This window comes from Aphidius gifuensis, linkage group LG1 (assembly GCF_014905175.1).
Source record: "Aphidius gifuensis isolate YNYX2018 linkage group LG1, ASM1490517v1, whole genome shotgun sequence".
In the NCBI taxonomy this organism is placed as follows: domain Eukaryota; kingdom Metazoa; phylum Arthropoda; class Insecta; order Hymenoptera; family Braconidae; genus Aphidius; species Aphidius gifuensis.
Genome location: NC_057788.1, coordinates 9,296,830 through 9,324,452, shown reverse-complemented (window position 1 = coordinate 9,324,452; position 27,623 = coordinate 9,296,830). Strand labels below are relative to the sequence as shown.

The window sequence follows — 27,623 nt, the reverse complement described above, 5'->3', positions numbered from 1 at the left end:
ATTTTTCATCTGATTAACGCAAACAAAAGCTAAAATAACTATTCAATATCAATAATAGTAATAATACAATTGTAAAAATTTAATAATCACGTTAATGGCAATAATAATAATTGATAATTGTTACAATAAATAGCAACGCTGTTTTTTAATAATAATTTTACCATTTTCTTTTTTTACCTATAGACTATTATTCATTTTTTTTTTTTTATTATTTAATTTTTACTTTTGTTTTATTTTATGTGTATAGCTACAATATAATTATTTTCATGTTGAAAAATCGTATACATCGTGTTGTGTTGCAGGACCATTGCTTCGTTTCCCTTATTTTTTTTTTTTATTTTAAATTATTTTATTTTTAAATATATATATTTTTTATTATAGTATTTAGTATTCTTTTTATTTTTTTATTTTTAAAGACTGTGTGTGTTTAATAAAAAATACGGTATTAAAACCGTTTAATTTTTACAATTTTATTTTTACCAAAAATCTTTATGACAGTCTTTTGTAAAACAAAAAAATAAATCAAGTTATTTTTTTTATAAATGGAATTTTGAAATACAAGAAAAATTGTTGTTACATTTTTTTTTTTCAATAAAAAAAATACTTAATATCGATAGTTCGTATACCTCGTCAATTAGTTTTCGACGAGTTTTGGATCACAGATTAAAAAGGTGATCAAATTATTACAATTGTTTTTTTCTGTTTTAGATCTTTGAGGTTTTTTTTTTTTTCATATAATTATGTTTTTTTTTTTATCTTTCGTTTGCTATTTTAAGTTTTTTTTTTAATCAGCATTTGTTATTAGTATGCTTCCAGTATCTTCTAAGGATTTCAAGGCGACAGCTCCTGAAAAATTACAGACAGCATTGGCCAGTTGTAGGCACCCCAGGCGTTAAAAAAAAAAAACCGCCAAGTTTTTTTTTTTGTTTGTTTTATAAATTAAAAATAAAAAAAAAATAATTATGTAAATAATCTGTCATTCTGGGTACTTGTTACATGAGTATACAATATTTTTTTCTGTGTTTACAAATAAAATTAAATCATTCATTTAAAAATGCTCATAAAAAAAATAAATGACACATTAAACAGCAATTAAAAATGAAAAAAAAAGATACATAAATTCATTGAAATTATAATTTTAAAGAGAAACGAATCAATGTAATGTGTAAAAATAATAACACATGCATTGTTGTAACAATTTTTCAACATAGAAAAAAAAAAAGTTTGTAAATTTAAAAAAATAATATATTCATGAAAATTTCATAAACTAGCATGACAAGAAAACTAAATTAATAAAATAATATTTCAAAGCTAATTGCATTTAGCTAACTATGCATACGTTTATGAAATAATTAAAAATACAATTAACAAATTATGATGATAAAAATTAAACACAGACAAATGACAAAGAAAAATAAAATGTAATTATTAAAAATATACCCATACAAAACAGATTATGAAATTATGTAATTTTCGTATACGTGTTGTTATCTATTTGTTTAAACAATTGCTTCATTAAACTCGACATAGTTTTTTTTTTTTTCATTATCATTACAAGTTACATTATCATATTTAAAAATAAGAAAAAATAATAATTAACAGTACAATTTTTTTTATTTCTATGGAAATTTAACATTTATTGTTTTTGTTTTGTGTATGTATGTCTATGTTGCTTTTAAAATAACAAATTAATTTTTATATTTATTGTTTTTCATACTGTGTAATATCAATTATTGTAAATTTTTTTTTATTTCGTTTTATTTCTATCGTGCAGCGTTCACACTTTCTTACGTTCATACATTTTTAAAAAATTTTTTAAATCATTCTATGTCCCTCGTTATTATTATGATTTTTATTTTATAAATTTCAATTAAATTTATATTGTAATGCCTCCTAAACGCGTGGTCGTTTTTCATCCCGGTCTGAATCGGAATCCGCTGAATCATGAATCCCAGCAAATTCTGGCACCGCCTCGCGTTGCTGCATCCATCCACCAGTTTGCATTTTTCCCTGCATGTCATCATAGCAATTTGTTTTTCTTTTTTTGTTTTTTTATAATTTATAAATATATATATCTAACTAATTTATTTTTTTTTTATCATCAATATATCTTTTATGAAAAAGAAAAAATAGTGTAAAAAAAATTTTTTTAATTACCAAATTAAATCAAGTAAAAGAAAACATTCGTATGACAAACACCCAAGATTATATTTGTTCTTTAATTTCCCATTAAAATATAGAATATACTGAATTGACCATTCGAATAGTATGACAATTAATAATTCATTGTCAAACATGCAAATTAACATGCCAGAATAAAGATAATTTATGTTTTTTTTTTTAAATTAAAATATGACTCAATGAATATTGTTCATTGTTTATGCTCTACAATTATAACAATTAGCTTTTTTTTTCTTTTTTTTTAAATGATAATTTATCAAAAATAATTCAAGTTAGCTGATTATTCGCATAAATACACCAGCAATGAAAAAAAAAAAGGAAAAATTTATAAAAAAAATAAAAGCTCATGATGTTTTTTTTTTTTTCTTGGCATTAATTTTGATGATAAAAATAAAACTATATATACAAAAATTTGATATTTATCCACTGGTCTAATGCCTAAGGCTCTACAAACATTTATTATTATTTTTTTTTTTTCCAATAATCATCTCAATAAAAAATACCACGTGAACACTCAATTTCGTTATTTTAATTTTATAATAAATTTCGATTTTTTTCTATTGCTCTTGTCCCACAAATATTCCTATAATTATATATATAGATTTTTTTTTTCTTTTTTAAATTGCACTGAATTTTATTAATTTATTATTGACGATAAAAAAAATAATAATAATGAATTTACAATCAGCCTCATTAGTATCGTCAAAAAACAAATAGAAAAAAAAAATAAAGAAAATAAATAAACGCGTTTATTGCACATTTAAAGAGCAAAAAAAAAAAAAATAAGATTAATTTTATAATAATAATAATTAATTATTATTTATTTATTAATATTAAAAGTTTGAATAATCAAAGGTTGATTATTATTGTTGCAACGGAGATGTTCCAATCCGGTCTTGCTCTTGTTCTGATGATTATTAAGGACATTTACGCCTCGATGCGTCACTGTAAAACAACACGAGACTGATATTTAAATAAAGTCTTCTTGTGTTTATTCATAAAGTCCTTTTTAATTATCTTTTATTCATTATTTTATTATTAATACTTTCATACGTATTTTATTTTTTAAATATTAATAATTCAACTCAATAATTTTTTTTTTTTTTTTTCTATTTATGAATTTATATATTATAAAAAACAATATAAAAAAAAAATAAAAACAACCAAACAATTGGATAATAATAAATATGTGATATGCAGTGTGTTTATGGATTAAAAGGCCAAAGTTAAAACGAACTGTGCTTGTGACAAATTTATAAACCTTTTATCTAAAAATATATTAATTTTCATTTATAAATTTTATTCAATTTGAAAGGTCGTTTGTATAAATATTTTTCTATTATTAAAACAATAAAGATTTTACATATTTATTTTCATAGATTTAATTTTTAATAAAAATTTTATATTTATAAATAATAATTTAAATATAACATAAATTCATTCAAAGTTTTAATAATTGACCTTTTTATAATTAAATCAATTTGGAATTTAAATTTGACAGTGATTGACATGTTTTATTATTTTATTTTATCTGGTTCTTTTTTATTTTTATTTATAAATATTATTTGTTTTAAATATAAACATCTCCGTTGCAACAAACACAGTTCAAACGTTAACAGCAAATATCAATCGACAGTGTCAATAATCTATTTTTAATTTTTTTTTAAATTTTATATAAAATGTGCTTGAGTGAGTGATGGTTAATCGCAAGTAAAAAATAAAAAACATCATGTTAGTAGTTTAATATATTGTATTTGTTTTTAAATTATTACCTTCAGTCATACATTAATAAAAAAAAAAAACGTTTTTCTATTTGATTTATAATATTTAAAATATCAATAAAATAGAATTTAAATATTTGAAAATTGATAGATAGAGTTTAAAGATTTTTGTAAAAAAAATTGATGATAAAACTTTTCAAGTATAAAAAACACTAGTTTATAGGATGTGAGAATAATAAAATATTTAGAAGAAAAAATAAAATATTATCGATAGTATTGTATAAACTAAATGAGCTTTTTTACCTGGACGAAAAAAAAAAAGTGACTTTGCCACTTCAATGCATACTAAGTAACCAGAATTGTAAAGTGTAAACTCACTCCAAAATTTAAACTTTCTCAAGTCTTGAAAACCCCATCTTTATGTCTACCTCCCCTGGGCCAACCACCCAACACACACATACTCATTTCGAAAAATAAAACAAGATAGAAAAAGCTTTTATCTCTTTCTCTTTCGTTATTATTATTCAGCAACGTTGTACTTTTCAACAAAACAAATACAATCATACATTCAGCAACATTTAATCACAAATATTTCAACATTTTTTTCGAAATTCTTTCTCTCTTGAATTGTTTTTTTTTTTTACTATTAAAGCAACTACTGGATGAAAAAAATTTCAATAAAAAAACACCAAAAAGCCCAGAAATTCACATGCATTTTAAAAAAATACCAGCATGGCTTTAAAAATGCGAGAAAATATCAGCAGTCAAGTTAAATTCCTGTCAGCTAATTTTTTTATTTAAATTTCCATCAATTTTTTTTTTTATATTTATATTTGTTTTTTGTTTGTTTCTTTTTGGCAAGCCATGCTGATTTTTTTTTTTATTTTTATTAATATTATTTTAAAGCAAGCATTTATATATTTAGTGTCAAATAATATATATAAATATTTTTAGACAATAAATATTTCGATTATAATAATTGCTATCTTACCTGGTGCATTGGATCATAACCCATTGAACCATCATTGTAAGGTTGTGAACCATAATCACTGCCATTAATACCCATACCATAAGCCATATCTTGAGGTCCACCTTGTGGTGCTGGTGACATCATTGGTGTTGTTGTACCCTGACTAGCACCACCCATACTGTATGGTGATGCTCCTGAAGAAAAAATAAATAATCATACAAAAACCATCACAAAAAAACATTACAAAAAAACTTTGAGGGGTTGCTATTATTTTTTTCATCTTATCTTAATATTACTTTATCTTTTTATATTTATTTTATCCTATTTATACTGATAAATTTTATCTCATCGTAAACTAGAAAATATAATATGTTTTCTTTTTTATTATCTTTAATTGTCTTGAAAATAATTTATTAGATAATAATAAATATTTTTAAATAGTTAAAATAAATATAAATTAGTTTTTTAATTTAATTTTTTATTATTATCAAGATTTATTGAATTTTTGCAAACAAATTCAATGTAGAAAAATGATTTATTGTAATTACTTTATTTATTTTTTATATTTTGTGATAATGAAAAAAATAATTTCTATCTCTCGAAAGCTTTTTTATATGTTTCTTTTTGTAGAAATTATTTAATAAACTTACCAGCTGCTTTTTTAGCTGCATACAAATTTGCTTCTTCTTGTGCTTTGCCAATATTTTTCTTGTAACGTATCCTTTTATTGCCAAACCAATTTGATACCTAAATTTATAAAAACAATTTTTTTTAAATTTACAAATAAATCAATTGTTTTATTTTATTTTTTTAATTTTACCTGGCTCACTGTTATACCACACTTTCTTGCAAGTTCTTCTTTTGCTTCTTCACTTGGATATGGATTGCTTAGGTGTGAATAAAAATATTCATTTAGAATTTCAGATGCTTGTTTGCTAAAATTCCGTCTTTTACGTCTAAAAAATATAATTAAAATTAGCAATGAAATTTAATTTATTATTTTTTATTTTCAACTTTACCTAGCATCGAGAAATCTACTTCTTAAAATCATAACAGCTTCACAAGTTGATTGTTTAAGCTGCATCTGGATACTTGAAAATTTTTTATGTATTATTTGCACCATTCTTTCAATTTCTTTTGGTGTTATAGGCCTAGTACGACTCTGTTCTCTCAGTAAATTCATCACGTGCGTCGTAAATTCATTGCATGCCTGAAATAAATAAAGCATATAAATTAAAATATTAAAAAAATAAATAAATTTATTTAACAAGTCTAGAAAAAAACATATAACTTTTTTCTTCAATTTCAATCACTTTTCAAAAACCATTGATAAAAAAAAAGTAGCTCAAGATTTAAGAGAAATATATAAAATCCAAGAAAATGCATTATTTGCAACTGTTGGCTGGTGATTTTTGCTGGTAAAAAAAATATCAGTATTCTAGACGACTGTCGGTTTGGTTTTCCTGTGGGAAGTCGATGAGAATATATAGAAGAGAGAAAAATATTAAAGAAAATAAAAAAAAAGTAAAGAAAAATAAAAGCGGATGGTTTGCAATTTTGGAATGGATTCTACTCTTTTTCTTTTTCTGTATTTTTATCTTCTTTGCAAGCTCAAACCCTTGATCTAGCTTCTAGCTAAACTAGTGATGCTATTGAAAAAAAAGGAAAGAAGAGAAAAAAAAATACAAAAGGGGTCCTTTCGTGGCAACATAGCCACACTACTACGAGGATATGCCAGCCAGTGAAAACGAGACTAGCCGAAGAGGGTGGATCAGGATAGCTCCCGTCTGTTGCCCCGGAAATGGTCTTGATGGGGATGAGGAGGATCGCTGGAAACGAGAAAAAGAGTATGGGATTGGATGGAAAGCCCAAACTCATTTTTTTTTTTTTTTACTTTATCCTTCCTTCTTTCCCTTTTTATTTTCTATTTTTTCGATTTTATTTTATTTTCATTTCAAATCATGTTTCAAAAAAAATATATATTGTACTAGAAATATTTTTAAAATAAATATTATATTATTCCAAGAATTTAGACATGCTGCTAAATATAGCAGCATACACATACCAACACTTGAATGGAATTTTCTCGTTGAGCTTGGATACCTTACGTAATATATTTAACATTTCTCTGATGAATTTTTTTTATTTATAATAACCAAGCAATTTGCATATTGCAAATATTATCAGACATTTGTATTCTATAAAAAAAGCAAATTACTGTAATTTAATTTGTATAGAAAAAAATATATTTCCAAGGTGATATTAGTTATTTAAAAATTATATAAATTTTTTCAAACGAAATTGAATAACATGATAGAAAAAAATTAAAATATCACCAAGTTAAATAGACTAGATTCTGATAAATATAAAAAATATATATTTGATGATAAAAATAAATAAAAAAAATGTTATTATCGAACAACTGGTTTGACCCCTTGTATTATCCCTGGGCTTTCGTGCCGACGGATATATAAAGAAAAAAAATATATATATTTATATAAAAAAAAAAAACAGAATAAGAGCCTTGGGGGTTGAAATAGTATTGTGAGAAAGTGAAGGTAATATTAGACGGACTTGTGAAGACTTATCCACAATATATTTCAAGACTTTAGCATTTTCCCTTATTTCGAAATATCCTAAAATCCCCCAGCATCATCATAATCTCCAGTCGAATTCATTACGTCAAATTTCGTTAGAAAAATTATTCCATTTATAAATCAATAGATCATACATACGTTTAACAATAAATAATAATTATTTGTTTTATTTTCTATTATTAATAACAAATAAAAAAATTATTATTTTTTGTTTTTTTTTCTAAATTAAAACATGTAGATTCAAAGGGTTAGTAAATGGGCGTGTTTATCACTTAAAAAAAACATGATTATTCTTGACACTCCCTGAGGAAAGCTTTAAATTTTCCATGGAATTAAAAAAAAATAAAAAAAATTATCAATTGTCTTGTACAAAATTTATACAAGTAGAAAAAGTTTTCTATTTTTTTTTAAATTCAGCAGATTGCAATTTAGTTTGGAAAATTATTTTCAAAAATAATTGTACATGTTACGTGACTTTTTTTTTTTTTCATATAAATTGTGTATCTGCAGTGCAGTTGTCTTTGAAAAATTTCAAACTTGTCACGCAATGTTACAAAGTGATTATAGAAAAATTTAATTTATGTCAAATTATCATGTCTAATTTTGGCTTGTTTATTTTTTATTTATTCATGAAAATATATATAGAAAATAATAGCTTAAATAAAATCAAAATGTGTAAATAATCTTGTTGTAAATATATGTGAAAATCAAAGTTGTCAAGACATAATATCCCCAAGGCAATCATCAAAATTAGAGTCAAATGACACGCAATTTTCGTATATTTAAAGCAACGTTTTTTTTATTTTTTAAACACGCGATATATTAATTAATCAAATGTACAAAATACTAGCTTCATTAGCACGCAAATTTTTGTACCTTAATTTAAACTAAAAATTGCATTTTCTTATCATGACTTAATCCATTCTTAGTGCTATAAAACTCACTGAGATTGGTTAATTTTTTCCAACTTAAATAGCAAAATTTATCTCAATTTCTTAAAATAGTTTTAAGCAAAAAATAACTCTTTGTTCTAGATGATCAATAAAAAAGAGAAATAAATTTATTACCTGTTCATATTTTTCTAATTCTGAATGATAAATTTGTCTGATTTGTGCAAGTTTAGCACGATAATCTGAATGTTCAATAGCATTATCAGGTTGTCCAGGTGGTCCAGCAGCAGATGCTGCTGATGCTGATGCTGCTGCATTAGCACCACCTCCTTTTTCTGGTCCAGCAACACCCTCAGCAATGAGCATATTATCAAGTCTCATTAATTGTGGATCTGGTGGTTCTTCCTCTTGGGTATTTCTCAATGATAAAACTAAAAAAAATTAAATTATCAAAATTAGATTCAATTGATATTATCAATATACTATCATCAATACAAAACAAATAATAAAAATAAATTTAGCAAGAAGTGTATCTCAAGAATCGACAGCCGTTTTAGTTCCATCCTACTCTTTCAACACACACACATTTGTTGAATCATAAAAGAATCAATTTCACTACCTATCAAATACTTTTTATATTTTTTTTTTTTATATATTATTTGTCTATTTTTTTTTTAAGCTCGTATTTTTTACTACGACTCGACAACATACTGTTTTTCTTTGTTAGTTTTTCACTCAAACAATGATACTCGATCTTTTTTGTTTTTTTTTTGTTTTATATTTTTTATATGCCATACTGAAAATAAGGGAAGACATGTACGCAGTACAGCAGTGGTTTTGAGAGGGTGGTTTTTCTTCATGTGCGGTAACAGTGTTTTTATTGTACTTTTATAGGGCATGATGGAACTGGACGAGCAATAAAAACCCAGTGTCTACTGTAGTCTGTCCAAGACTATATTTTTCCTTACAATTTTCTCACATTTTATTTATTTTTTTCATTCATTCAATTGAAACACATTTTTATGTATATGGATCTGAATATTTTCTATTATCTAGCTTTTTTTCTATCGAATTTTTATCAAGAAAAAGAAAGAAAAAATAAAGCTTTTATTGTTTGGGTAACAAGAGAGCACTTGGAAAGTTGAAGAAGCGTGAAATTAATGCGAAAAACTAATGCATTTGTACGATGTGTAACAATTAAAAAAGGGGTAAAGTTTAAAAATAAAATAAGGGTATTCAAAAAGTTTGAGATGGCTAAAGGTGAGCAAATCTCTCCTGGGAGTGACAGAATTTTTTTTTTTTTAAAGTTAGATAAATTGAAAAAAAAAAAAAAAAAATGACTTCAAAAGGAATGAGCAAAGTTAAAGAGATGCTTGAAAATAAAAAAATCTGTGAAAAGTTTATTTTATTAAGATAACTTTGACGCTTTTAATTAAGAATAAAATTGTCATTCAGAATAATTTGTTTTGCAATGAAACACAGCTTCTGTGTGTTTCAATGGGACAATTCAAATTTTACAGTTGATAAAAGTTATATATATTTTGTTTTCTTTTTTTTATATCATTTTCATCGTTTATTCTTATGACATAAAATTTTGTGAATGTTTATATGACTGTACATAAAAAAAACTGTCGAGTCGTAACACGTAAAGTCAAAGCAATAAAAATAAAAAAAAAATTTCTTATTTTTTTACATTTTTACAACTCGTTTTTTTGCAAAAAAGTAAGTGTTATATTCCATTTTGAAAATTGATATTTTAATATATGAAAACAAGAAACAATTAATAAAAAAAGACGTTTTAATATTGAAGGATTTAAAAAATTAATAATCCTTATATAAAAAGGACAAACATCATCGGCCTTCCGGACATTTGATTGTTCATTGTTTTTCTATCACTTACTCTCATATGAATTTCTTTCTGTTTGCCTTTTTCTATTATTTTTTTATTTATTTCGTTAGCAACAAAAAAACAAAAAAAAAAAAGAGTGAGTGAGACATAGTTTGTTTTTTTGTTGCTAACGAAATAAATCAAATAAACAAAGAGTGATCTTCGAAGGATTAAATCGGTAACATATACGAGCACTTGATAGACCACGCGACACATAAAATGTTTATTGTTTATTATTGTTATAAACAAATGCATCAGTAGAAATCCACAAAAAAATATATTTTACTTCTTCAAAATGTCCTTTTTTATTTAATGGATTTTTCAGAAATACTGTGCAACAAATATTTATTGTAAAAAAAATTGTTTCAACTTTTAAAAAATTTTAACTTCATAATTTTCCACTGGTCTTTTTATTTTCAATATTTTTTTTTACAATAAATATTTGTTGCACAGTATTTCTGAAATATCCATTAAATAAAGGACATTTTGAAGAAGTAAAATATATTTTTTGTGGATTTCTACTGATGCATTTTTTTATAACAATAATAAACAATAAACATTTTAGAAATTATGGATACAGGCGCGTGTTATATAAAAACAAAAACATATTTATTAAATCATTTTAAAGACAAGTTGTAGCTTCTGGCTAATATCTAATAATGCGGTCGTTAGATGATATAAAAATAAAAAAAAAAAGTTTCGCAATTTGATGGAGAATGAGGTTGTGAATAAAGACAAAATTTTCGAGTGAGTGTATCATATAATAGTTGATCTTCTTGTGTGTATATATGCAACATCCAACCGCAGGGGTTCTTACAAGAACGTAAACTCAGTTTTACTAGCAGTTAAGATTTTACGACTAAAACGGTCTGCCACGATGCCCATACTCTCATTCCACATTTGTGTTCACAATAATACGTAATTCGACTGTTGATCTTGCTGATATAATACACAATATAACACTTTAAAATACTCTAAATACAAAATAAAAAAATACATGATTTATATTCGTTCATTGGTTATTTTTTTATCTAAAAAAAAAAAAAAAAATAAATTCAATTTAAAAAATAAAATCTTGTTTTTGTCAATATCTTTTTTTTTTCTAGCTATAAAATTGTATTGAATGGAAAAAAAATATACAGAAAGAGAAAATGAAAAAATTGAGAAGAAAAGCCAGCAAAAAAAATATCAACTTTTTTTTTTTTTTTGCCTTATCGAAAAAAAATAAAGAATCTCGATAAATTTTTTATTTTTTTTGCAGAGGTAAATCCTTTGGGAAGTTAGGATTCTGATGGGAAATTTGGAGGTTGATGTCAATTCCCAAAAGAAAAAGACAGGATATTGACACCAAGCAATAATATCATGATTTGTTTTTATTATTTTTTTTTTCTTTTGATTTATTCACAAAGATGCAAAAATGCTATGACATTGAAATTTATTCATCGAGACATTTTCAATATTTTCATGTTATTATTAAATATAAATAAATTTAATTTTCAATTTATTTTAAACAAAGAAAATATATGAAAAACAATTCTCCATATTTAAATTTTATTTGTTTCGTTTTTTTTTATAATAAATACTCATATATTTTTGAAAAAAAAATTCTAAAAAATAGACTAAGAATAATAGAATCATATAATATATTTTAAAAAAATATATAAAAATTACAATTTATTTTATACTGTTTATTGGAAACGTACGTCAATTAATCTGGTAAAAGTCAAGGGTCTCTACGGAGCACTCTAGCCGATTGGGATCGCGATCAAGCATAAATATTCTGTGAATAAATTCACCCAAGCGAGATACGCACGTACACATTGACTATAAAACGTGTATAAATATGATAAAACACACAAACTCAAATATATATAAATATATATATTTGTATACTGGGTGTTGAAGAGGGTAAGTTTGTCTTGTTCTCTGTCTCCACCCTTTTACGCTTCTTTTTTTCATATATTGTTCTTTACCACCATCACCTACCCTATCCAACAAACACCACCACTACCCCCAAAAATTATCCGACAAATACACACACACACCCTCGTATTACAACAAATATATATATCCTTTTGTAAAAATATAATTTTATATAAGCCAAAAACCGGGTGAATATCAAATTTTACGGCAACAAAATCGCTCGATAATTGTTAAAGCTCAATTTGATATCACGTATATAACGTACATAAAACATAAATGTTAAATGATTAAATATATTAATTAAACAATTTAAATTAAAATGAATAATATATTTAATTAAAAATAAATACATTAATAAATATATAAGTAAATAAAATACTAACATAATAAATATTCTAATACATATAATAAAATTTATCATAATATAAATTAATAAAAATAAATATATAAAAAATTAAAATAATACAAAATATAAAAAATGAAATTTAATAAAATGATAATAATAGCTTTGATTTATGAAAAATAAATGTATGATAAAACACAGATGAGTAATGTCAAATATATATATGAGACAAATTGGTATTAAAAAAAAATGAAGGATCGATATTGCGATAACAATTTACCCATACTTTTTTAACCCACTAGTATTTTGTCTAGGTGAATTATTAAAATGGTATGAAAAAGAATTTTAAAAAATAAAATGATAATAATAGCATTGATTTATGAAAAATAAATGTATGATAAAACACAGATGAGTAATGTCAAATATATATATGAGACAAATTGGTATTAAAAAAAAATGAAGGATCGAATAAATTTTATACAAATCATTTTTGAATATAGTGTTTGATATGGGGATTCAGTCAGATGAATACAAAATCACCGAAAATTGTAACACATTTGATGAATGTCAAATGTCAAAAGGGACTTGAAAATGTGAATTGAGATTGTCTTGGTTTGATGGTCTAAAATACCAACTACAGTATCATCCCCTAACATCATAAGGGTGTAAAAAAAAGAAAAAAAAAATATCATAACATAAAATTGTCATTTACAAGTGCATCTTTAAAAAATATTTTTTATAAATTTAAGCTGTAAAAAATTAATTTAACTATCAATTAAAATAGAAAAAAAAAAAACGAGTCAAGTAAATTTAGGAATGAGACTTGATAGTTGACAAGAGAGAATATAAAAGCTTGGATAAATTGAAGAGGGACTTTTAATGAAACTCGAATGTTAGAATGACAGGAATTCTGCAAAATGGTCGAGGCGTGCCCGAGAACACCTAAAATAAATATATATACATATAAATTTTGTATGCACAGAGAGAAAAGGATATTTTAGTTTTCTCCCTTGCACTTTGTACTCCCTGTGTAATAAAATTTATATACATATATATTATCCTATATCGTAGACAAGAGTCTCATGTCTCGGTTAAGTCTGGTAGAAAATTAAGTTCGGGTTTTCTACTTCACTGTCTGGATTATTAAACCTATATACTCTTTAAAAAATAAAAAAATTAAACAAAATTATTTCTATATAACAAAAACAATTTGTTAATTTTTAATTTGATTGATACTTTGTAAATTTTTAATATTAAATAAATATATTAAAAGACAAAATATGGTTAATATATATGAATTTCGAAAAATTATAATTTTTCGAAATTTTTCGATTTCGAAATATTTATGTAATTTATTGTTTTAAAAAAAAATGAGGGATGAAGTTAATATAAGAGTAAAAGTCGACTTTCAAGCAAACTTTTTAGAAGGGTAAAAGGATATTAATAAAACGTTTTACGCTTGTGAGGATGATATAAAAATAAAAAAAATTCTTATTGCTTTGGGAGTCCAGTATTTCCGCAATATACGGCGCAGGTGTACCAAATGTTGTACCCCATCCTTTTTATACTCATTTCTCTCTCCCTTCTGTTTTCACATGTACATATATACTGACATCAACCCCACATATTCACCCACTGTTAGACAAAGCATACTCTCTTTTTAATAGTAAAAAATTACATTTAAAAATATAAAAATCATTTTTTTATTTTCTTTTATTTATGCTTTTAATTATTTATCGATCAAATGTTTAATCTTTAACAAACTGATGCCAAGTTTTTTTTTTTTTTTTCCTCAAACAAATAGAGCAAATATGTTTCTATCATTTAATAAAACTTTTGACATTTTAATTTATCCATTTAATTGAATAAAAAAATAAATATAAATAACAAAAAACAATAAAGAAAAGCTACAAAAAAGAAAAAAAAAAAAAAAATTACATTTACTTGAAAAATATTAATTAATAAATTGCAAAATATATTTATTTAAATATTTCAATCTAACAAATATCAAAAAATAAAACATTCAATAATTTTCAATAAGCAAATTATTTCAAAAAAAATTTATATTGAATTGTCAACGTTATGGTTTTTGCTTTCATTTGATGCGTCGATTCGATATGTCTGGTATAGAAAGCATTTTTCTCAACACATTTTCATTTTTTTTATTTTATTTGAGAATGTTGGGGGTTGTTCAGTTAGCAGCAGCAGCAAGAAAAGTTTTTGAGGGTGTGTGTAAGAATAGTGAGAGGGGGGAGGGGGGAATACAATGTAGAGGGTTGAAAAGAGGGTGAATTAGATAAAGTCAGAAGTATGTAAAAATATGTGATGATAATAAAGGAAAGAAAATAAAGATAATATAAAATAGAGAAGTGCGCGAACGCGTCAGGATAAAGAGGGTTGAAAGAGGTGGGTGGGGAGTGGGAGGAAGGGGGATGAAATGGAAAAAGAAAATAAGGGGAAATATATTATATGGTGAAGGAGAGAAAATAGGGGATAATGCCAACGTGGTGTATTGATCGAGTGGCTCACCCGAGACTGGTGTATTTTCTCTCCTCTCTCTTTGTCTCTCCCTCTTTTTATTTCTCTCTCTCTCTCTGGCTTTATATCTCATCCCTTTTGTACACCCCAACCAACCCCTTTATCATCATTCTTTCAACAAATTCAAACTCGCGTGTTTACGTTTTCATACCACGGATTTTCACGCACACACATGGCAATAATTAATTATTAAATATTTTTTTTAAATTTTTTATTATTATTATTTATTTGTTTTTGTTATTTTAAACAATAATAAATGTATTATAAATTATTAAAAAATATATTTTAATTTTATTGGTATTCATGGATATTATTTTAAAGTATTTTTTATTGGTAAATTTTATTTATTTATTGAGGATTTGCATATTCAATGTGGCCAGTTGATGTACATATATATAAAATTAAATTTGAATAATGAATTAATTTAACATTAGGGTAAAATAAAATCTAGTTAAATTGACTGTTTCTAATTTAAAATATATATCAAGTTAAATTAAAAATTTAGTTATTATTATTTTTTTGTTTGTTTTTAATTTTAAGGGTGAATTTTCAAGATTTTTGAGATGAAGAGAATTTTTTTTTTTTATTTTTCATTTTAGATAGATGAATGGAGGGTTAAAAAATAAAGATAAGATACCCTCGGTAATGTGAATGCTTGCGTTATACAGAATATATATAACATAATATAAAAAAAAAAAAAAAAAGAACAACATAAAGATGCCTGTCAAGGGAAACTCGTTTCATTTTTCGGTCCCGCAGAATACTCGAGAGACTCGTAAATGCACATCGTCCTGCAGGATCTATTTTTTTTTTTTTTTTTTTTGTCTTTACTTTTTTCTCGCCTTTTTTATATAATGAGAAGTAGTGTCTCTTGGGATCCACTTTGACGGGTAACTCGATCAAGTATTTTTCTAAAAAAAATACTTCATTTACCAAAAAATAAAAACTAATTTAGATAGTTAACTAAAAAAAAGTTTTAAATAAAATAAAAAAATAATAATAATAAATAAATTCTACATATGAAAATGTAAAAAAAAAAAATTTTTGGTTGGCCAAGTTTCAAACGAGCGACATGGTTGCAAAAATTGTCAGTAAAGTTTTTAAAAAAATTCTCAAGCTCATATCTACTTGTTATTTTATACAATTTTTTTTTTTTTTTTTTATTTCTGTGCGCACTCAGTGGACCAAGAAAATATATATAACAAAAATAAAAAACGAGGCGTCACATTTATTGGAAAAGCACTGAAGAGAAAGACAATTTTCCATATATTTTAAATTTATTTATTTATTTTTTCTACGCTTTAACAAGAGATACAGTTATTCGCTCGATAAATCTTTAATAAACTTGCAATTATTTTTAAAATAAATATAATTTTCTTTATATTTATTATAGGTAAAAAAAAAAAAAAGGATCAAATAAAAAATATAAGCACGAAAAAACCGTCAGTTGTATGCATAATACATAAGTAGTGGTTAGATATGCATTCAGAATTTCGAAATCTCAAAGGTACATAGAATCACATATTCTTCTTCACACATAGCAAAATGACTTTTTTTCATTTTAATATTATATATATGAAAAAGAAAGTTGAACGTGAAGAAAAATATAAAAAAATTGTATAAATAAATATAATAAATATTTTCTATATAATATTAGAAAAAACGAAAATAAAAAATGTTAAAATTGTGACTAGACTTTTCAAAAAAGATTCCTTATTTTTTCGTAAATAATTTATATAAATTTATTGTTGTAATTATACTCTTTACACAATTTTATATAAACAATTTATGCCTAAATAAATTTACCTTGTTAAGTATAACTTGAGTTTAAATTTTAAGTAGCACAACAAAAAGATTGTTCATCAACAAGTATCACTTGTCTTCAAAGTACTCATAAAATATATAAACATCAAGTACACACTAAGACTATTACCCTGTTTATTTTACTAATGAATTTTTCAAGTATACTTTATATTTTTTATTTCATTTTTTTTATAAAATATATAAATTTTTTAATTTGCAAAATAAAATTTTACGTCAATTGTTAATTATCAAAAAAGTATTTAAAAAATTTTTATATTTCTCAAAGTAATAAAGTGATAATAGTATTTGAAAAAAAAAAAAAATATAATATAAATTTAAAATGTAATAAAAAATGTCTAAAGTGAAAAATAAAAAAACTAATTAAACATATTTTTTAATTGAAAAAAAAGAAATATAATTTATTGAATTAAATATTTATTTATATGAAATTTTTTTTATAGTATATTTAAAAATAAAAAAAAATATTTAAATATAATATTCAAAGTGCTCAATATCGTACCTCTCACGACTATCAAAACTCACACATACGGAACCTGTTGCTGTTGAGTTTACGGTATTTTTACGATCAACGTAACAGCCAACCCCTGAAACACACAGGGGTTGAAAATTCTTCGCACTCAGTCTAGGAGTCTTGCACTTTTGCCAGTAATATTATTGTCCAATTTTTACAGTATTATGTATATACATTTACCAGACAATTCAAAATATCTCTCCCTCATCTTATTATTTTACTTCAAAAAACACTCAATTTGATGTCGTACTAACATTAAATTGTTATTATCATTTTCATGACAAATTCAATACACAATATTGCATTCAAATTACAAATAATATACACAATTTGAAAATAATTTTTTTCTCTTATTTTACATTCAATTTTTGAAGTAATTTTAAAAATTGAATTATATTTTTTGTATAATTTTTTAGCAATACAACTATTTTTTTTTTTGATAAAAAATTCTTTTTTTAATATTACTTTGTAATGTAATAAAAAAGAAAATATATAATTTTAAAATTTAAGCTTTATAATGATGTAATAAAAAAGAAAAAAAAAATTAAATATGAAGGCGCCACTTGGCTGTTCTTTAACTTAAAAATACAAGTATTTGAATCAAGTTTTTTTTTTCTTTTTTTCAAATTTTTTTATTTTTTTTCAAGTATAAAGTTTTGGATATGCGGTTTGGCTGGTCTGTTACGATGAAAACTTTTGTCTTGGGTAATTACAACTTTTTCGTATTATTCATAACTCTTTTTTATATATATAATTTTTTTTTTTGCAAGGTTTTGAGTATCTTTTTTAACAATGTCTACTTATTTTTTATTTTGATACTCTTAATATATTTTGTTTTGATACTATTATTTTTTAAATTTATTTTTCTTAACAACCCTTTTTATTTTTAACTTTATTTCTTTTAGATTTTATTAGCTTTTTATTATATCATATATATAAATCAGAGAGAGAGTTTATGAATTTTTATGAAAATTTGATTTGCATTTTATATTTTTTTTTTTTTTCGCTTGTCTAGTTATATCTTTCCATGAGATTTATTTAATAATTCATATTTCTGGTTAAACATGTTGAATATATAGATGATATATGCACGCGTGAAAATAATTTTGATGATAATGAACGACATGAGAAACATTTATGGATCAGTTACCCGGAGGGCTCAGTGTCCTTCATCTGTCTGTTTAGTTGAAAATTCACCCTTCTGTCATATACCCTCCAACTATCTTTAAAACTATCAACCGCAAATCAACATAATATATCCAATAAAAATATTTAAAATACAGAAAAATTAATAACATTATTCATTTATTAACAACACAATAATAAATCATGTAAAACGTAATTTTTTTGTCATTTAAAAATTAATTGTATGTTATGAGTATAAAAAGTTTTTTCTTTATTTTTATGATATGTGACTATTAAATTTTCAAGTTTAAAAAATAAAAAATAAAATTATATAGTGTATAATAAAAAATTTTTAAATTTTTCAGATCAAGTTTAATGATGTAACAAATAAAATTTATTGCACGTATCTATTATAATATACCAGTAGAAAAAAAAAAAAAATTGAAAAAAATATTTCGTAGACAAAAAAATGTGCCTAATGAAAGCCAACATTATTTTATTGTCAAAACTTTTTTGGAAACTAAAAAATTTAATTTACAATTTAAAAAAAACAACAGCTTTTAATTTACAAAATAAAAATTTAATAATATTTTTATTTTATAATTTAAAATCAAAGTTTTTTCAATCAAAAAAAAAATTGCTATTTGTAAATATTTCATATAAAATTTACGACTCAAAAGAATAATAAATTTGACTTAAAAAATATACTATAAAAATTAAATTAAAAATAAAAAAAAACACATATCTCTTTATCAATGATAAAAAATAATTTTTTTTCCTATCAATGTTTTTAAAAAAAAATAAAAAAACGAATAATGTCGAGCAATACTAATAGTAAAAATAAAAAAGTCGTAATAAAAATGAAGCTTTGACAGGACAATGATCGAACACAGAGTGCAACACGTGTGTCTCGACATTTATCTGATGATAAAACTGTTTGAAATTGAGCGAAGAGGAGTATGAGGGCTTCAAAAAAAAAGGGGTTTTGACGATGCAAAAAAAAAAAAATATATAGGTGGATGAGACCCCCGCGATTTTTTACGAGTTTATTTTACTATATTTTTATGATACGCGTATAGTATACCTTCCCTTCTTTTATATTTTTTTTATTCTCATCGTGTTTATTTCGTCGTCCACCTCTTTATCCAACACAGCCAACCTGAAGTTTACGACATTGTGAGATTTTTATCACAACGTAACGTATGGTTTGTTAAATCGTTCTCCATACAACGCGCACCCTCACCTGGTTTAACTCAATAAGATAAAAATAAACAGCATATATCCTGTAGCTGAAGAAAAGTGTTTAATTACCCCGACAATCTCAACACAATGACTTGAAAATAAAATATAAATCAAAAAGAAAAATTAAAAAAAAAAAATCATATATAACGAAAATTAAAATTTTCAATACTCCGGTGGGTTATGTGCAATTATTAGTTAGTGTAATTTTTTTTTTTTTTCAAATAAAATGTCATATTGTTTAGTCACAACACTATGAAATTTTATCATAAACATATGTTCATCTGTGTGAGTGAGACAAACTAAGCAGGGCTGCCAACACTGCGCGTCGAATCTCCACAAAACATGATTTTGTTGGGTTCCAATGTAAATCGGGGAAAAAAACAGCCACATCAAATTTTTCTATTAGAATTCTAATAACTCCGTGAGTTTTAAAGATATCGTTTTCAAAATAGCGGCGATTTAAAGATCAAAATAAAAGGAAACTTTTAATTAGTCGGTGCAAATCGATCACGCTTACAGATAAAAAGTTATTTAATATTTAAAAAAAAAAAGAAAAAAAGGTTTTTAACATTTTTTGGCTCTGGCAACTTTAATAATTATTTGAGAAAAAATCGAAAATATACAAATTAAAGAGATTGAAAATACGCTTCTTTTGGTTCTAACACGAAGTGTCTCTGACAATTACTTAAGAAATAAGAGCGTTTTTTAATTTTCGGTAGACAAATCCAATACGTAGGTGACGCGAAGCGTCCTACCTACGTAAAATTTTCTAGATTTTGTTTTTGTAAATCATTGTGATACAATTGGGAGCAAGTTCTGATGATGATGATGGTACATGAAGAGAATAGTAAACTTGGCAAAAAGCCTGATGTCCGTAACCAACGACTTCCGGTTAAAACAACGTACTGGGTAATTAAGGGAACCAAGTTATACGATGCCGTTAACAGTACCCTCGTGTATCTGTCGTCTGTCCAAGTCGTAACATTTCAGCCAGTGAGTAGGTACATAATATATATCCACACACACACAAATACATCCGCATAATAAACATACAAACAATGCAACTTTGATTATTATTAAGTATAAAGTCTCATTGTCTTTTGGCATAAATCGTTAATGACATTGAATATATTGCTCTCTTGATATAGATTTCAAGTTTATTTTTAAATAAAAAACTCATTAAATTAAATTTTTATTATTGATAAATTTAAAAAACAAGAAATTTCATTTTTTTTAATCAATTTGATCAACGTCATTTTGAAACTTGAATCTTTTCTTTTGTCGGTATTATTTTTTAATGATTTTCTCATTGATAAATACTGGGTTTTAAATAAACAAATGATAATATCATGTGACTTTTTACTATTATTATTTTCAACCGACAAACGTTTAAAAAAAAATAGCATTTTTTAATCACATAATTTATAATTGTATAACAATTATTATATGATTTATTAGAATCATTAAAAATTTAATTTCACGCTATTTTTATTTATCAAAATAAATTTGATTTAATTTTTTAAATTTTATAATTCAAAATCAAATAGTTATTATATTTTAGTTTATTTTTTTTTTTTTTAATTTATTTTTTAATAATAATGATGATGGGTGTGTCAAGTAAAGTGTATATACTTTGAAAAGGCTAAAAGGGTTCAACACAAAAATAATAAATTCATTGAATTATTGTCAATCAAGGGTTAAGTAATCCTCCTGCTCCTCCTCTATTAGTCTCGCCTCTAAGAGGATATATAGAAAAGCATCAAAATAAGTTTAAAAAAAAAACAAAATGAAAATTAGATAAAAACCATAGACAAGTTAAAAATTCAACAAAAAAAATGTTAAAATATAACGAAAAATATATTTGTATATATGTATTCACATTTATACATCTAGAGAAAGAGATCCAGACGAAGATTCCTGGTTCACCTTGACTACTTGGCTTCTACTTTGCTCCTGAAGAAACTTTATATCTTTCTCTTTGTTAAATTCACAACGCATCTGCATGCAAACCCAATCGAATTTTGCCGACGCTTTTTTACTCACAATATATGCTTGGTTAAAAGACAACATTCCAACTTTGTGTATATATTTTACAAACTCGAGAAACAACAAAAAACACAATTTATTCTTCAACATATTCTCGTATATATTTTTTGCACAAAAAAAAAAATGATATTCTCCTCGTTGAATATATTTTTCTTGTCATTATTATTATTGGTTTTTTAAATTTATCAGTTGTTGATAAATATATGCAAGGATGGGGTTTGAAAATTCAAGAAAATGTAATCGACACGTCGACAGTGAATTTTAGATAGAAAAATAATAAAAGAGTCAAGTGAATTGAAGCAATTTTTTTTTATTTTTCTTCGTTATTTTAACGTTGTGCTTCGTCAACCATAAATTTAAATGAACTTGCACTATTCACATGCTGATACTTTATTTTATTATTTTGTTTTTCAAATGGTATTGATAAGAAGAAGAGAAAAATATATATTTTGTGACTTTTAAAAGTTAGCCAAAGAATAAAAAAAGAAAATATGCAAAATTATAAATTTTAAGTTTGATAAAAAAACACAATTCTTTTGGTGATGATCGTGATCATGTGTACCATAGAAAACTCATGTGTGTTGGTGGAAAACCAAGAAGAAAAACTGATGCCAATGTGTGCTCAAAAAGTTGGCAAAAAAAAAAATAAGAAAAGACAAAAAAGAAAAAAATAAAGTATCTGGTGTCGAAGGAACTTTTCCGCTTTTCGTTTTGCTGACTATTTTCTTTTCTATATACTTATTTCTAGGTGACAAAATAAAAAAAAATAATAATAAAAAAAAAAAACGACTTGCAAATGCAGAGTCAACAATTTTATTATTATTTTTTCATGATTTTATTTATTTTTTAAATGCACAAATATGTAAGAATATTATTATCATTTATATGTTTTTTTTTTGAGTCATCTTGTTGGAGATCAGTATTCGTTTCTCACCCGGTTCTTTCATGACAACATATTATATTTATAAACCTCGTTCAGAAAGAAGCTAAAAGTTGTCTTTAAAAATATCTATACTTGCTTTCTCTTAATTCTTGTGTCAAGGGCTGGTTAAAATGTGTGAAATCAAGATAAAAAAATAAATAAAAAACTATTAAATATATTTATTTTATTATCAATGTATATAAAAATTATTTAAATCTTTTATTTATTTTATGATTTTTAATAATTGGCTATTTTTTAAATTTAACAACTTTAATAATTTTTAATTACCAATTAATATCAAGACTTGAATAATTTGTTATTTTTTCGATTATTTGAATCAATTACTAAATAATTAATCATAATTTAATTAATTGATCAATTAATAATAAATATTGACTGTTGTAATTAAAATTTTTTTATGTATTTTTTTCGATAAATTAAAGTTTGATTAAGAATATGATTTCGACACGGTTTCTTTAAACGAAATGCCTTAATATGAAAAAATTAATCAAACACAAAATTAGTGATAAGTTGACAAAGATAAGGTTTGATTTGCTTCAAGTAATATTGTACAAGTGTTGAAAAATAAAATAAATAAAATAAAAAAAAATGTACCCTGATTATATTAAATTGCTGGTAAAACGATCTGCTTAACATAGCATTTATCTGGTCTTTTTGGTTTTAGTACTTTTTCACTGCCTCGTCAGCCATTGGCCATAAACTCTGGGTACTATATAATATACGTACAGACAAGCCAAGTATATATAGATAAATCGAGTAAACCCAAGCGGCAAGTCAAAGTACATATTCAAACTCTTTTTTTTTTTTACAAATATTATTCATCGAAATATCGCTTTGTTATTTTATCTCCTACTCGATGGAAATTGCATAAATTATCAAAATTAGAAATACAAGATTATTTAAATCTCATTACTCCAAAAAAATAAAAAAATAATTTCTTTAAAAAAAATCATTTAATGATGATTATTCATGATAATTTGGTTTTTTTTTTTTTCAACTGAAAAACTAATTATTATTAGTTTGAAAAACGAACATATGAAACGAATCAAAAAACTCGTTTTGAGAGAAGAGAGAAAATCAACTCGACATGCGGTCGTTCCCCCTGATGGGATAGTTTGAAGAAAAAAAAAAAAAAAAGGAAAATACATACTCCAAGATACATATATACACACAATACATGCGTTTAAACGCACAGGACGCTGATCCAAGAGTATTTTTGAGAGGGAGTATCCAAAAGAATAAAAAAATAAATTTATATATAAAAATAAAACGAAAGATGTATTCGAATGTTGGAGAAGAAGAAAAAAAAAAACCGGAATGTAAGAAAAAGGGTCTTTGTAGTGGTTCTTTTACCCTGATTCTTGGAGTCTCATGTATTTTTTTTTTTTGGTTTATGTTTTTCTTTGAAACCCAGGGGGTGACTTAGTCAAAGGGATGGAAAAACAAAGAGACAATATTTTCCTCAAGGTGCTAGAGACAACTGATTTCTAATTTTTTTTCCTCAAAACAATGAATACTTTTTTGTGTTTCATCTAATTCAAAATAGAAATAAATAAAAATCCCGATAGAAATTTTTAATGATGCTCCAAAAAAAAAAAAAAAGAAATGAGTATTAAATTATCATTAAATTTCGAAAAAATAATTTCGAAATTTCTTTCTTTGATGACACATTAAAATTATATTACGAATTTAAAGTGTTCAATTAAATGTGAGATTTTTATTTTATTTTTTTTTTTAAATTTATGTGTTTATGAGACAAGTGTTTGATTATCATTTCACTTGTTTTTTTTTTTGCTGATATCGATGTGTTTTTTTTATTATTTCTAGGCAATATTTACGACTAATAAATCAATTTTTTTTTTTGTTATTTTTTAACTGACGATGAAACACTTGTAAAATTTAGATAAGAAAAACTTGGTTGAATTAGTAATGGATACAGGTGGTTTAGAAAATTCAACTGTTTAAATTAAAAAACCTAATAATTTATAATAAATAAAAATAATTTACCTGTTTTTTCCTTGATCTCACATAAAACTGAAAATAACGCTGGCTTCATTCTGTGACAATTGAGTGTGTGTTTTCTGTAAAAAAAAAAAAAAATAATTAATTTAAAATAATTGTGTATTATAAAATAATAAAAAAATCTTTTTAAATGTAAAATTCAAGGATTGGTAATTGCATTATTGGAGTGTTAATTCTATATCTCTAATGGCACAGTAATAACGACGATGATAATAACAATAATACGTAGATAACAGAACAATTACCATAAAACAATAAAATAAATTAAAAAAAAATAATATTTATAAATTATAAAAATTGATAATTAAATTTTTAACAAACCTTGCTTGTGCTTCATCTAAACTTTGATCAGTTATATTCATAATTTGTTGAAGTATTTCTCCAATATCCTGTTTTCTTGATTCAATTGATGGATCTTGTCCTTGGGCAGCTGGTCCATCAACAGGACCCATATAACCACCAGCATTTTGGGCATTTTGGCCTTGATTACCACTCATCAGACCAACGCTAGCACCACCGTGTTGCAACATGTTTGCACTTTCATCCATCAACTGTTAACAATTATTATTAATATTCCTCTTTTTAAAACTTGTTTTTTTATTTATTTATTTATTTATTTTTTTTTTTAAATAAATAAATTATCACTGTGTCACTCAAGTGTTTATCACCCGTTTATTAAATCACAAGTATTTAATTTAATAATAATAATATTAATGTAATTATTATCAAACAGTCTGAAAAAAATAAAAATAATATTTATAAATAATTCATTTGTTGTTGTTTTTAATTATTATTAACAAATTTTAGGATTATTGTTATATTTTTATCATCAAGTTTATGGGTAAGCAACTGACATTTATTTGACGTTTGTTGTTAATTTATTTTTTTTAGGTTATGTCTTTGTTTTTTTATTTATTTTTTTTCACAAATTTAATTTTTCATAAATAAATAACGCTTTTGATGGTTTATTATATTGATAAATTTTTTTTTCACTCAACAGTAGGTATATATAAAATTTAATAATTTTTTTATATTATAAACTTTTTTTTTTTTTATTGATTTTTAATTATTTTCGTATACCAACAATCAATATTACTCGTATAAAATGGTATCCTCATGTACTCTGGATTGTCGTATTATTAAATTAATTGTTAAATAATTTTTTTTAATTTATATTTTTACGTATACAGTATTTCAAGGTCGATTTTAAGTTACGTGTGTTGTTCCCCCAACAAGTAGACATAGATTTTATTTAAAAAAAATTTTTTTTTGGAGTAAATATACCACAAATAAACAATAATAAATATCCTGCTCTTTTTTACAATTTCAATAAACTGTCAACGTCATTAGACATCACAAAAAAAAAAAAATAACCACAGCCAGTAATTTAATTTAAAAAAAAAAAAAAAATATAATAAAATAAATTGAAATGAAAAAAAATAAATAAAATTGTTTTTTTTTTTTACGTTTTTTGTTGTCGGGTTTTGATTTAACACATACACATATTATTGACACACATGTACAAAGGGGACACGGTGTTTGCCTCCTTGTAAGACTAAATAAAAAAAAAAACTTTAACGCGACGGTGGCTTTCTCAGCGCCATCCGTGCACAAACATCATCGACGCACTACCGTCTCCCTTGGTCCGCGTGTTAAACCTTTTTTTTTTTTATTTATTTAATATATTTTCTTTCTTGACTCCAATTTTTATTATATTTTTTTTTTTTTGTTATTATTTATATTGTTTTAAAATTAATAATTCACTTTGTTATCTTTGTTTATAAATTTTTTTTTTACTTACTTATTATCATTTATTATTGGTATATATTTTTTTTTATATAATTCAACTATTTATTTATTAAATATATGAAGGGGGAGGGACAACACTACTATGCACACTCACTATGTCCGCCTTACAAGGCAACGCGCCGAACGTTTCTGTCGCACTTTTTGTCTGGCAGCCTTATTTTACCCCCTCTACTGTCATCTATTTTAACAAACACATTTAAAATTTCATGTGTATGTGAATTCTGCGTACGACAACGGCGGCCATAGCTAAATTCAACCAATCAACAATCGTCCCTCGTCGTTTTACTCCCTACCAGTTACCAAATTATTCTCCCTTCTTTATTTGTTATTCTCTTTTCTTCTCCCTTTACCCCCCGCCGCCCCCTTCACATTTTAGTCTGTTGATATCCGCAAAATAACACACTTTTTTATTTTATTTTATTTTATTTTTTACTTCATGGGCAAGGGTTTTGTTTTGTTTTTTTTTTTTTGATAAAAAATATATATGATGACTTCAGGCTTCTTATCAATGATATTTTAATTTTATATTTTTATTTATTTATTTTTTGTAATTTTTATTTTATTTATCTTTGTCAAAATATTTTAGATTATAACCGATTTTTAGCAAATTTTTTTTCAACTATTTTTTTCAATTTAAAATATTACTTTTTGTTTTATTTTGTAATAAGTATTAAATTACTGAAAAATTTTTTTAAAAATATTTTCTTTGATTTTCTTGATCAATTATTATTATTTATTATTTATAATAATAAATAAAAAAAAATAATTTTGAGATCAACAAAAATACGCATGCGTAAAAAAAAAAGATGGCCGTTGTCCCGGGTAATTCAAAAATGTCAATAAAAAATAATTTTATTCATGAATAAAATATTTTTATAATTACTTAATGAATCAAACTAATTTTTTTTATTATTAAAATAAATTTTTATAAATTTTTTATAATTAATTTTATAATTATCTCAAAAATAAAAATGATTCAATTCAGTGGCGCCATCAATCATCCTGCTGTGATATTCAAGATTCCTTGTTTATCTTGTAGAAAAAAAAAAA

General features: G+C 24.1%; 1 protein-coding gene across 7 annotated transcripts; it reads right to left on the bottom strand.

Moving 5' to 3' along the window:
• Window positions 1-194: 194 nt before the first annotated feature.
• On the bottom strand, window positions 195-26,793 carry LOC122847700 (homeobox protein extradenticle). 7 transcript variants are annotated; one of them, XM_044145522.1, is made up of 9 exons: window positions 26,566-26,793; window positions 25,086-25,498; window positions 24,750-24,823; window positions 8,537-8,790; window positions 5,892-6,082; window positions 5,693-5,828; window positions 5,523-5,619; window positions 4,894-5,066; window positions 195-846 (listed from the first exon to the last, which is right to left on the bottom strand). In XM_044145522.1, the coding sequence occupies exons 2-9, from the start codon at window positions 25,310-25,312 to the stop codon at window positions 832-834; spliced, it is 1,167 nt and encodes a 388-aa protein (XP_044001457.1). In that variant the 5' UTR covers window positions 25,313-25,498; window positions 26,566-26,793; the 3' UTR covers window positions 195-831. The 7 variants fall into 7 exon arrangements, with proteins under 7 accessions (XP_044001457.1, XP_044001455.1, XP_044001458.1 ...); XM_044145520.1 differs by having other exon boundaries at window positions 195-2,010; window positions 25,086-25,315; window positions 26,231-26,724; XM_044145523.1 differs by having other exon boundaries at window positions 195-3,126; window positions 26,566-26,724.
• Window positions 26,794-27,623: the final 830 nt, after the last annotated feature.